Source organism: Nicotiana tabacum, chromosome 3 (genome assembly GCF_000715075.1).
Source record: "Nicotiana tabacum cultivar K326 chromosome 3, ASM71507v2, whole genome shotgun sequence".
NCBI lineage: Eukaryota > Viridiplantae > Streptophyta > Magnoliopsida > Solanales > Solanaceae > Nicotiana > Nicotiana tabacum.
Genome location: NC_134082.1, coordinates 162151019 through 162164649, shown reverse-complemented (window position 1 = coordinate 162164649; position 13631 = coordinate 162151019). Strand labels below are relative to the sequence as shown.

Here is a 13631-nt window from a genome sequence, read left to right as displayed (position 1 = left end):
CCATTTTATGTGCGTAGCTGATTTGGATATTTATAGTGGTAATATAAAGAATGACTCTGTATAGTTTATATAAAATCATATACTGTGAGAAATTTAGTTGAGTGAAGAAAAAGGAAAAAACGTACACGTAAATTTTCTTTTAATCAAATTCTTGGTGTGGCATTGAACACCATGATATTGAATGGGGCTTTGGCTACTAGATCCCAAGAAGAAGAAAAATTAACTAGAGTTGTGGCTGAGAAGTTATTTATATATACGTAAAAAATGGTCTTTTATTTTTGATATTCATCGATAATTTACAGCACGATAGATATTGCTACAATGTAAAATATATTAAATTGCCTAAAGGAAAATATATTTACCTTTTTTAACTTCATGTGTTGTTTTATTTTGTTCTTAAAATCCCTTATTTAGTTAAACTATATTGATTTATTTTGGAAGTGTGTTTATGACAAGAATTGCATATTTCTTAACACCTAACTTTTTAGTTCTCATTTTTTATGAGCAGATTCCTAGATATTGCTCAGAATGCATTAGCCATTAATTTTATTTTATTTTCCTTTCCCATGTCCACCTTTTGTTTTTTCTCTAGGAGTTCCTTGTGTGGATGATCTTTTATCAAAGTTGGATTCTCTTTTTCATGCAGGTGGTTGGACAATTGTCCTTATTGCTTGCTCAATCTCCCAAGCTACACAAATACTGATCTTACACTTGCTCACCGTGTTTATTGTAGTTGGTAAATATCTTAATTATGATATTTACTTGCTTTTGTTTGCCCTCTAATATACTATTTATATGCCTATCACCTCTGTTGAGTTCAAAATTGAGTAGTGTGCAGTTAATAGTAGTATTCACAATAAAACAGTCATATATTCTTCGACGGAGATATAATTTCTAAATTTTACTGTTGTAAATACATAAAAAGTTATGGTGACCATGAGTTTTTTCATTTTTTTTTATATTTTGTTGTTTATATGTGTATCATTTTCTCATTTTATGACTTATGATCTTTAACTATGTTTCTCTTCATAGTTTGAGCGTATAATCATAGTTACTTCATCAAATTACTTAGGTTTTTCTTTCAAGCGTTCTTCTTTTCTGATCTTCAGCTTAGGCTTTGTTTGTAGAGTGAAAATATATATGTACTCTCTGGCAATTAGGGGAATTGCATTTGCTTCGCTTCATCGGAACAACATATAATTTCATAAATTCTACTTACAGTCTTTAAAGTCAGAGGCGGATCCAGGATGTTTGAAGGATGGGTTCACTATTACTTTTTAAAAAAAAAATTAAACCAAAAAGTTGGTAAGAGATTTGATCCCCTGACCTTAGGTTATTGGAAATAAGAGACCAAAACCAGTGCACCACTTAGTCTCTTTTGACCATGGGTTCCATCAAGTATATATATCTATCTTTTCCAAATTATGTACATCATATCCATACTTTAACCCGAGGACCACGGGTTCACGTGAACCATGTTTCACATGGTAAATCCGCCTCTGTTTAGAGTTATAATTTGCTTCAATTTGATCAAGTAAAATTTATTCCCTTTGGTTGATTAAAATTTTATAATCTTTATTCAAAAAATTTATATTTTATACTGGAAAAATATTATAAGGTGTAATTACCTTATAAGAGAATAGACTCCCAGACGTTCACATGTGAAAATTTTACTTTTTTAAGTACTGTTTTGTTTCTCCTCCCTCCTATTTAAAGTCCTTTTTGTAAGAAGTTTTTTTTCCCTCTCTGATGCTTGCATTGTAATTTATGTTTATGTTCAGAATCTCATGATTCTATTCCTTATATTTGTGTTACTTAAATATTTAATCAAAAAAAAAATAAAAATTCTCATAGCATATATTATTAGCTTCTTTAATATTTTAATTCATGAGTTTCCACTACTAAGATTTTCCTCCTCCAATTTCTTCGCCCTTCTCTCTTTAGTGATTTTGTCGGTTCATTACTTTAATATTTTTCTGTTGTCTTTGAATTCCTTTTTAGGATGGTGGATAGCGGGATCGATCTCTCATTCGTGATACTTATCCGTTCAAAGTGTGAGGAAGATCGATGGAGTTGAATGCGACAACTCTAAGAAAGGATTTAGTACTTTAATATGTCCGTGATTGTTTTGAGTATTATTTAGCTTATGCAAACTCCTTTCGCTCTCCGTTGTATCTTTGTTGATTCGCAACTTTTGCCTTTGCATTATTCTTCTTATAATATAGCTAATGACCTGAAGATTTAGAAATTGCCTTTCCTCTATTCTGATCCATCTTCTATTAATAAATTTTCTTGGCGTCAAGTGTTTATCATTCGGAAAATCTACTCAAACCCTATGTTAGAAAAATGGTATAAGCATAACTTTGTATAGTTTTGTCATGTAAAATACCTCATTTGGCCATGTAAAGATACAGTGGCCAACTGCGAATAAGGCTGGATGTTAACCTCAATAAATAGTCATACTACAAAAAAAAAAAAAAGGAAAATACGAAAAATAGTCCTTAGCTTATGAAATTTTTTGCTTTTAGAAATCGATAAAAGCTTAAGGGGTACGACAATAATACATGTATGGAATGGGAAAGCATGGAAGAAATAGAAAGAGAAATGAAAGAGGAGAAAGTTCAAAACTAACAAAGTATAACATCGGCATTATAGACAATAATTGTACTGTTAGGAGAAAAAGAATACTTATTGTTTATGCTCTCTTTTATGAATGCTTCAAAAGGAATACTGTTGTTATTTAATACATATGTTTGACATCTCCTATAAATTGACTAAAATTTTAACCTAGTTTCTTAAATAAATGTGGGACTTGGACCAAGTCAAATGATTAAGCGTTTACGAATAAAATGTTGGTTGTGGGACCGACCATAGAAATGATTAAGACAAGCAACGTTTGCTGGAATACAGCCTAGGAAAAAAGAATCCTCCAACGGCTCTAACATGCCATGCGGTCTGCGGTGCGGTGTCACCCAACAAATTAAATTGACCGTTTTGGGCCCCACGCATACTTTGAGATTTTCAAAAAAATATATAACCGTTGGAAAACCCCTCTTCGCTTCTCATCCCAAATACCTCGACAGAGCCATTGTGAGAATTGACAGAGAGCAGCTCATTCAAGTCCCTAAGGTGAATTTTAACTTCTCTCTTTCTTTTCCCTTAATTATCAGAAGTTTGCTAGTCATTTTTTCCTTTTCAATTTACAGTTTTTTCTCACTATTTGTTGTTGAATTTGCTGATTTGTTAAACGGATATGTTTACAGTAGGGAGTAGGAAATTATCATGTCACGTTTCAATTTTCTGCTTCTGAATGAAATCACAGGAGCTGCTTCTTTGTTTTTTAGAACAATTTGTAGTAAGAAAAATTTGTGACATTTTCTTTATCTTTTACAGTGGTTTAGAAGGTTGTTGACGAGATTCAGCTAGATTGTCATAAAAAATGCCATTTTCTACCATCATGAATAAGTTTTTGTTTTTTGTTGGGACTTTACAGAGGAGTATTTCCCACAAATTTCAACTACACCTTGTTAGAGATTCTTATGCTAGTAGGAGATATTGAGAACTTCTAGTATTTTTATTTTATAGCATTTAGCTTGAGATGGATTTAAATGGGGAACATGATTAGTCAGGATTTATATAGCCAATCCCAACTTGTTTGGGACCGAGACATAGTTGTTGTATTATGAGTACTTTTTTGGCTATTTTTAGGGCATTTGATTGGGGTCCCAAATTTTCTCACACTTTCTTTAATTTTCAGCTGTTTAGGAGGTGACTGCCAAGATCCAATACTTTGTGTTATTTATCAATCAAACATGACAGTAGAGGTACAATCTGAGGCAACTCAAGTAGCTGAGGTAGTTGTTCCAAAAGAAGAATTAGAGGCTAAGAAGATTGTTGAGGAGGTTGAGAATGAGAAAGTAAAAGAAGAAGAGGAGGAGGAGACCAAACCAAAGGCAATAGAGAAGAGCTCTTCTTATAGAGAAGAGAGCAACTTTCTCTCTGATCTCAAGGAGAATGAAAAGAAGGCTTTGAATGATCTCAAATCAAAACTCGAGGAGGCCATTCTTGGTAACACTCTCTTCAAAAAAGAAGAGAGTGCCACCAAAAAGTCTCCAGAGAAATCACCATCAGGTGAGGAGGAAGAAAAGAAAGATGATGAGAACAAGGTTGAGGAGAAAGTAGAAGAGGAAGAGACAAAGAATGAGGAAAATTGCGATACAAATGGCGAGAATAAAGAGGAGAAAGAGAGTGAGGAGGAGGGGGCTGATTTAGATGTTGATGGAGTGGATAAAGTGATCTCCATTTGGGGGGTACCACTATTGCCTAGCAAAGGGGATGAGAGAACCAATGTGGTTCTTTTGAAATTCTTGAGAGCAAGGGATTACAAAGTGAATGAATCTTTCGAAATGCTCAAAAAAACACTCCAATGGAGGAAGGATTTTAAGATCCAATCAATCTTGGATGAAGATTTAGGGTCAGATCTTGCTCCAACTGCTTACATGAGTGGAACTGATAACCAAGGCCACCCTATTTGTTACAACATTTTTGGAGTTTTGGATGATCAAGAGCTGTATAGCAAGACATTCGGGACGGAGGAGAAGCGTAAGCAGTTCTTGAGATGGAGAGTGCAGTTAATGGAGAAGGGTATTCAACAGCTTGATTTCAAGGCTGGAGGTGTCAGTTCACTGCTTCAGATTAATGATCTGAAGAACTCCCCTGGACCTTCCAAGAAAGAGGTCAGGGTTGCTACAAAACAGGCTGTTGATCTTCTTCAGGATAACTATCCTGAATTTGTTGCCAAAAATGTGAGTATTCTGTTTTATTTTCCTTGTTTTTACTTTCAGTTAGTGAGTTCTTAGAATAAAGTGCAAGCATATATAACTGTGAACTATGTTGGTCGGACTCTCTGAAATTATTGTTACGTGTCGGATCCTCCAAAAATAGTACATTAATATAGGTTGTGAAAATATAAATTGCTAATGAAAATATTACTATAAATCTTATGTGTATTGGTCTGACCATTTCACCTGTTTGTCTTCTTCAGATATTCATCAATGTTCCATTTTGGTATTATGCTTTCCAGTCATTGCTCTCTCCTTTCCTAACTCAAAGAACCAAAAGCAAATTTGTTTTTGCTCGTCCTGCCAAGGTCACTGAGACCTTGCTCAAGTAAGCTCCTTATTTCCAATTCTTTAAACTTCTAACGAGTTCAGTTTAAGTAGCACTTTTAGTCCCTGAATGCGAAAGTTTTATTTTTTAGTCCATTGGTTGCTACTGCTGAACTGTTTGGGTTGAGCAGGTACATTCCAATCCAAGAAATCCCAATTCAATATGGTGGACTCAAGAGGGAGAATGACTTTGAGTTTTCAGTCTCGGACTGTGAAGCTTCAGAAATGCTCCTTAAAGCTGGATCAACTGAAACCATTGAAATACCTGCAGCAGAGGTAACTTTGGGAATGAAATGTTGGTTATGTTGAGACTTTATCTTTCCCTTCTATATATGGTGATGCTGCATTTCTTTTGGCACTTAAATTTCTATTAAAATTATGTCAGGTGGGAAGTACATTTACCTGGGATGTTACCATTGTGGGCGGGGAAGTGAGCTATAAGGAAGAATTTGTGCCAGAGGATGAAAATTCTTACACAATTATAATTCAGAAGGAGAAGAAGTTGAGCTCGTCAATTCGCAACACATTCAAGAACAATGAAGCGGGAAAGATTGTGCTGACAATTAAGAACACTTCTAGCAAGAAGAAAAAGGCGTTTTACCGACACAAGATCAAGAAATCAGCAATTTAAGATCACAAATATCTGTTTTGAGTGAAGATGAAGATAGAGTTTTATTTCAGTTTTTTTTTTTCCAGCAGTATAACTTTTTTTGTGGTTCATATCTTATTATTCTTTTGGCCCAATATTCATATTGTATATGTTGATTTATTCATTTTTCTCCCTATAAGGAACATGATCTCTGGATTTTTTAACCCATCTTTTTTATTGGTGTTGAGTTGGGATGGTCCACTGATGCTTACCCTCACCTCTTTTATCAATTGGTGCAATTTTCAGAAAAGATGCATATCCTAAATTACAATGTCTATGAACTATTGAATCAACAAAATTATAATAATCATCCGTTCTATTATTACTATTTAAAGAGTTATATTTTTCTGTTTGTGGGTGACAAGAAGTAAAATACAAGACTTGGTTCCATACCATGACCATATAAATCTTAAAGTATATACAAATCGACCAAAAACGCTTAAAGACTCGGCCAAAATTAAAATCACTAGCATACAAATTTTATGTGACCAAAACCTTCCAACTTAGCATTTAACACATCAATCAAGGCATTAATATTTCATAAATAGAGATCGGCAATCACATTATCTTTTCCTGGTGTGTGTAGCGGATAAACGTACGGAATTGGTTTTATGAGCATGCCTTTTGTTCAGCTTATACAGGCTTTCATGATAAACTATCCTTGTTAGTTTGGGTCTTGGGTCGCTTTATGTGGGCTGGCTTGACTGTCATGACATGAGAAATGCAAATAAATGAAAATGTAGCCAAGGGAGCTCGAAGCTGAGAGGAGAAGTACATGAATAACTAACACTGAATCAACGGTCGTGATTGATTTTTATAATATGCTTCAAGGGCTCAGATGTTGCCAGCTGGACGAGTTTGTTATAAAGCTCAACAAACTAGTTGAGCAGGGTGATTTTTGAACCAACGGGAATTTTTCCAATTCTCTCACTCTTCTCTTCATCTCTTTCTCTTCCTTTCTCTTGTAATTCTGCTTTTACAGATCTATAACCCAGCTATGAGATTCTGATTAGCTTAGTTTCTTTAGTTCTTTTTCATTTCGCTTAGTAGTTTGTAATCGCCGTTGTTTCAATTTCAATATAAACAGAAAATTGTCCCAAAATTTGAGTGAATTTCTTAATTAATCAATTGAGATCCTGACATTTGGTATCAGAGCCATCGAGCCTACAACCTGTGGATTAAACGATGGTGGATGGTACGAGGATGCAAACTATGGATGCCAAGATTACTTAACACGAGGAGGTGCTAGCTGGGTTAACTGCCGGGCAACAGAACTTACAGCAGACAAAAATGGGCGTTCAAGAAACCTTGGAATTGATATTGGACAAACTAAATGGAGGAGAGTTGCTTCCTCTTCCCGTGCAGGAGGCTAGGCCAAATAGACAAGCTGGATTTTCAGTCCCACCTCCTAAATGGGAATTGCCTAGTTTTGAAGGCAAGGAACCCAAGGTATGGCTTCCAAAATGCGATCGATATTTTAATTTGTATAAGACTGCTGAGAATTCTAAAGTTGAAGCTGTTGCTCTTTATTATTTGAATGGCTTAGCCGAAGTGTGGTTTAATTCCTTAACTGTGATCAAAGGGGTTGTGATTTGGGAGTGATTTAAGGCGGAATTGTGTCTTAGGTTTGGTGAGACTTTGATGGAGGATGTTATAGAAGAGTTTAATAAACTCCAACAGAAAGGGTCAGTTGAGGAGTTTCTGGGAAAATTTGAGGAACTCAAGGCCCATATGGGCCGTCAAGGCCTCTGACATACTGTACATAATAAACCTGTATCTACAAAGCCTCTAAGATTACTTGACATCAAATGGGACAGGGTATTGGCCTACCCATAAGTCTGTAGCAAAGCTCTGACACGATGAGTCATAGACTCGGCTGCACTCCGAATGAGGTGGAGTCTTACCGATCTTTCGCTGAATGCTGACCTCGTCTACTATAAGGGCTCATCAAATTGATTATCTATACCCGCAGGCATGAATGTAGCGTCCCCAATAAAAGGATGCCAGTATGAATAATGTACTGAGTATGTAAGGCAGAACTGAAACGCAACAACAAGTCAACATTAATTAAAGACATATAAGAATCAACTTGAATCTCTGAAGTGCCACCTTATATGCATACTTATCATACTTACATATATAATGCTTCACTTTGAGACTATTTCTATTATCCATATCGTATGATGCATGACCGTCCAACTGATTAGTGGTAACCACCCGACCGGCCGTTGCACAGTGGTAATTGTATGACTGCCCAACCGGTGGTAAATAATAATACATAACTGCCCAACTGGTAGTAACTGTCCGACCGACCGTAGCCCGGTGGTAAATACATGTCTGCCTAAGCGGCCGTAGCATGATGGTAAATGAAGATGCATGACTGCCCAACCTGCCATAGCACGATGGTAAATATATAGCTGCCCAACCGGCCATAGCACGATAGTAAATGAAGATGCATGACTTGCCAACCGGCCGTAGCTCGGTGGTAAATGTATATGCATGAAGATGCATATATCACTGTATTATAAACATTAACATCTTTATCAAATACCTCAAATCCTCAATAGGAAACTAGATACATACTTAGACATGCTTGAATATCACTTTACGGGAATGAATAACATAGACATCCTTAACCGCTAAGAGTAGAACCACTTATGAAATAGCATTACGTTTACGTAACGTTAGGTGGATCATGCCAAAAGAAAGAAGAGATAGCCTTAACATACCTAAGATGATTCTCTTGTTAATCCCTCTAATACACGCCTTTTGCGAAAATATGTAATGACGGATCGAAGTAGGAAAAACTTGTAACACCCATAGTTTCATCTCATTTTGACAAACTTACATGCTATAGCGTCCGTATTATACTCTTCAACACAAAATCAAATACTAGTTGTAACATCTTACCACAAAAACATGTGATAGAAAGTCCAAATTCATCGGCTATGGACACAATTCACGTACCATTTAAGGGAAAATAACACAAGAATTAGAAGAGCAACAACAACAACAACATCGACCCAGTATAATCCCACAAGTGGGGTCTGGGGAGGGTAATATGTACGCAGACCTTACCCCTACCCCGAAGGGTAGAGAAGCTGTTTCCAGGAGACCCTCAGCTCAAAAAAGCAACAGGAGACATTATATTAGTACCATAAAAATGCATAATAAAATAACAACAATATAAGTGTCACGACCCAAAATCCCAACCCGGTCGTGATGGCTCCTCTCGTGCGGACAAGGCCAGCCAACAACAAAACAATACATCTCTTTATAATTACTTAGCAGGAATAAGTCTAATTCGCAGATAATATAATCACAAGTGCGAAGTAAACATGATAGAATAATGGAAACCATCTCGACTCAATCCGAAATCGGGGTGTCACAAGCCACGAGCATCTAAAGATCTAAATACTAATACAAGACCAGCAATATACAGAATGGAATTTAGAATCAATGAAGAAATACAGTGCCGTGAACGCTGACTGTCACCTTGCTCAGCTACAATAGTATACCTTCAGTCCGCTAATAACCCGTGTGAGTACGTGATTTTCGCCCTATATGAGAATCACTCCCAAAAATTCAAAATAAAACAATTTTCCTTTGTGTGCAATGTTTTTATTTTTGTGGTATTTTTGTATAATCATTTGTATTTTTGTCTGTGCATGTTTATTTGTTTAAATTAATAAAAATATAAAATATGTCGCATTTTCATTTAGTATTTATTTAATTTTGTTTTACAAAAATGAGAAATTATAAAAAAATAAATGTACGTTGCATTTTTAGCATTTAAACGTCTAACTTGTGCGATTTTGTCGTTAATTGCTCTCTAAATGTGCGATAATTATTTTTAGAGTTAATTAGTTTTTTTTATAAGATAATTTATTTTATAATTTAATTTAGAATTTTAGTTTTATTAATTAGGAAGTAAAAGAAAAGAGAGCAAAAAATACAAAGAAAATCAGATTGGGCCTTTTCTTCAATTTTAAGTCATAGGCCCAAAGAGACCCAATCTTCCCAAACGATCCGGTCCATTTCAAACCGGGTCGACCCAGTCCATAACCCAACACCCCCATTTCCCTATCTTTCAAAAAAAAAACCATAACAATCTTTTCTTTCACTGTTGAAGCCCCCCCTCTCTTTCCTTCTTCTTCCTCAAGCTCCAAGCAAGCCATCAATGGCTACCCTCTTCACCATCTCCACACACACACACCCCCTCACCCCGTCACACTCTCACACACACACACGTCAACACATACACACACATACACAATGGAAAACACACACATGCAGCAGCCGTTCATGGCTGCTGCTTCTTCTTCGTTCTTCGTCCAAACGACCAAACGACCCTACTGTCATCGCGCAGCTGCTGCTCCGTCCAGCCAGTCACACACAGTCCGTCGCATCGTCGACCACCTTAGATGTTTCTTCGTCTCCGAGCAGCCATGAACGAGCTCGAGCTCAAGCTTTCATGGTTGCCGACTTCGACCATGGCTTCGTCCAAACGAGCATCGTCGCTGCCACCAGTTGAGCAGCGTTGCTATTGCTGCTTCGCCCACCTGCTGCTGCTCCAACGAACTACTGCTTCCATGTCGGACGACAGCATGAATTCATGCCGCTACTACTGTTTCGTGTTGCTGCTACAGTTGAGCAGCGTTGCTAACTGCTTCGTTGCTGCTGCTGCTTCGCCCTTCATCCTCGTCAGTTTGATTATAGCTCGAGCTCGAGCTCTCATGGCTGCTGCTCGTCGTTCCTCAATTTCAATCCGTCGAGGTCGTCGTTTGTCGTTTTGAGTTCGTCGAGTTTAAAAGGAAGGTGGGTTTCGTTGAAGTCGAGATCCGTTAGGTCATTGGCAGACTTGGCTCGAGTTCATCGTCATTCTGATCCGGTTAGTTGGTTTAAGTTTCGTTTCTGTCTGTAATTTGTTTGATATTTTTCGGATTTGAAATCAAATATGTTTGATATTAACTTCATGTTCATTGTTTTTTTTTATTTTCTTCAGTTTGTTTCATTCATTTTTCTTGTTTATTTTAGGTATAAATTGATTAGTTAATTATAATGTTGCTAGATTTAAATTGAATATTCCTTTGATTATTTTTCAGTTTGTTTTATTAATTTAAAAGGATTTAATGTTAATATAAAAGAATGTTAGTTTAAATCGCTTGAATCCGTTGTTTGTTGTAGATTAAATTCGTGTTCATTTTGTTTAAAGTTCGTTTTTAATTCAGTGATTTAATGTGAAGTTATGTTTTGGTTTTTAATTTTTTGAATCATGTATCTTTGTTATAATTTTGTTGGAGTTAATTTAAAAAGATCAATTGATTATTTGAAGTTTAGTGATTTGAATATGTTTATTTGTTTTGTTTAAACTTAATTCGAGTTTAATTCGAATTTGAATAAAACTTGCTTGTTATTGTTGATGAATCTTTTCATTTATGTCCATACTTTGTTTGATTGTTCTTGAATCCGAAATTAGTATAAGTTTGATCTTCTTGTTTGTTGATTATCATTTTTGATTATTTCTTCAGTTTGCTTCATGATTTTGTTTAGTTTTAATATAGAAATTGTTGGTTGTAATGTTGTTAGATTTAATTTTAAGTTCAAATGATTATTGAATTTAGAAATCTGAATATACATGTTTGTTGGTGTTGAATCTGAAAGTAGGTTTGTTTGTTGTTAAAAATATTGTTCAATCAAGATAATTTTAGTTGTTTCTTTGTTGTTCATCATTTAGTTTGAATTTGTTGTTAAAAATTTGTTTAGAAATTGGTTATATTTGTTGTATTTTGGGTTGAAATTAATTAGGTGAATTGGTTATAGCTGATGGGGGTAGTTTGATAATTTGCAGTACATTCAGGGGTAAAATGGTAATTTCAGTAAGGGCAGAGGGGTATTTTTGGAATTAAAATTCTGAATAATTATTTATTTTGAGTGTTCTTTCCATTAAAATTAAGATAATATTAAAATAATCAATAATGGGGGGACAAGATATAATGGTGGGGAATAATGCATTTGTTTAATATAAGCATGGGGGACAAGATATAATGGGGTATTTGTTTAATAAAGTGGGGGACAAAACAATAGGTAGTGGGATTAAAAGAGGGATGAGTGGAAGATAGTGGGTTTTAATTTTTTTAATGCTGAAAGATGTTAATAAAAGGAAGGACTTGATCAGATTTTGAGAGGACGGACAGATAGAGAGAGAGAGAAAAAAAAAGAGCTGAATATTTAAGAGAGAAAGAAAAATTCCGAAAAATATTAAAATTTTCAAGAAAAAAAAAAAGAAAAGAAAAAATACAAATAAAAAAGGAGCTGAAAATTAGAAGAGAGAGTAGTACACACCTGATAAATATTCTGATATACGGGTTTAGAAATTAAGGGTTAAACATTAATTAGCTTTTCAAATCTGAAAATTCCCTTGGTTTCTGTCCGTTGTTTGTTGTCGGTGTTTCTGGATTTTATTTTGATTTTCAAATCTGTCACTGGGATTTCTGTTGACTGGATTGCTGGTTATTATTGTTGTTGCTGTGTTACGTACTACGTGGCTGACTTTCTTCTTCTTATATTGACAATACCAGGTACACAACTGTAATTTTGGCCTTTTGTAAGCTGAAATGAAGAATGGAAGTTTAAATTTTTAATTTAGCTTTTTTCTTTTTTTATTAATTGTATTTAGATTATTTTATGTATTATTATTCTGTAAATCGCCGTCGTTTTACATAACTAGACATATTGTAGCGATGTACTAAATAATGCTTTGCTTTAACCTGATTATTAGGTAGTATATATTTAAGCAGGTTTATTATTGATTAAACTGTCTAATAATTAGAATGAGAAGAAAATAACGTAAAAAAATAACTTTATGAAATCAGTTTTGGCAAAAAATTGATTAAGTTCACTATTTATAAGGGTTTTAGTATCACCAACATTAAGTTAATCGAAATCATGTAGCTAAATTTAGTTAAAACATGAATTTAAATTAATTTTGCAGATCAAGTATTAGGACATGATTTGAATTAAAACAAGGTTAGTTAAGGTTAAATTAATTAATTTTTACAAATACGGATTAGTAATCAAGATTGTTTCTAATTTCCAGTATTTGTAAATAATTAATTTCAATAGCTCAAGTCATCTAACAATATGATTTTAATCCGGCTATGGGATAATTAGTTTCTTTTAAAAAAAATTAATTGACAATTCCATTGTATTTATAATTAGAATTTTAGTAATATTACTTTCCGTTAATATTTATTTTAAACCAGTATTTAATATGTTATTTTTAAGTATGTAGAGATTGATTTATATTTATAGACAAACTTAATAATAAAAAAAATGTAGTCATTTTAAGATATTCATAAAATAAGGGAGGATTTCGCTAAAAAATAAATAAATATAAACAATACAAAAATTTGCAGGGTTCTCCAATCTTATTATTATTTTTTTTTTTAAAAAAATACTTAGATCCAGGGATGGGCGGTTTAGTAAATTTCACGGTCCTACCTAAAAGTATGACAACGCATAGTCTTTAGGCGCGTATTTAATAAGGGTATTTTCTTAAATATGGGTGTGCATTTATGTAACCCAAATCCCAATCTCGGCAGAGTCAAAATGCATCAACAAATCACGTGTACACTGGTTGTGACGTGGTTCGAGATGCGTTTTCACGACGTTGCAATTCTTGTATAAAATAATAAGAGGAATAATGATAAAAGCGGTTTTAAAAGCTAAATTTGCATATAAGTTCTTAATTATTTAAAAAATCAGATAAATAAGCCAAATATAATAGTTGAGCGACCATGCTAGAACCACGG

At 34.5% G+C, this 13631-nt stretch overlaps 1 protein-coding gene across 1 annotated transcript; it reads left to right on the top strand.

The window, feature by feature from the left end:
- The first annotated feature begins 3001 nt into the window (after positions 1-3001).
- LOC107815177 (patellin-4-like) lies at positions 3002-5983 on the top strand. The gene is made up of 5 exons (XM_016640702.2): positions 3002-3129; positions 3758-4805; positions 5045-5169; positions 5300-5444; positions 5554-5983. The coding sequence occupies exons 2-5, from the start codon at positions 3813-3815 to the stop codon at positions 5797-5799; spliced, it is 1509 nt and encodes a 502-aa protein (XP_016496188.1). The 5' UTR covers positions 3002-3129; positions 3758-3812; the 3' UTR covers positions 5800-5983.
- The last annotated feature ends 7648 nt before the right edge of the window (positions 5984-13631 follow it).

What these genes read in the sequence shown, in the direction of transcription:
- LOC107815177 (XM_016640702.2), top strand. Translation starts at nt 3,813, where the DNA reads ATGACAGTAGAGGTACAATCTGAGGCAACTCAAGTAGCTGAGGTAGTT. An exon ending in GTCACTGAGACCTTGCTCAA is followed by an intron (nt 5,170 to 5,299) that starts GTAAGCTCCTTA and finishes TGGGTTGAGCAG; the next exon opens with GTACATTCCAATCCAAGAAA. An exon ending in TTGAAATACCTGCAGCAGAG is followed by an intron (nt 5,445 to 5,553) that starts GTAACTTTGGGA and finishes AAATTATGTCAG; the next exon opens with GTGGGAAGTACATTTACCTG.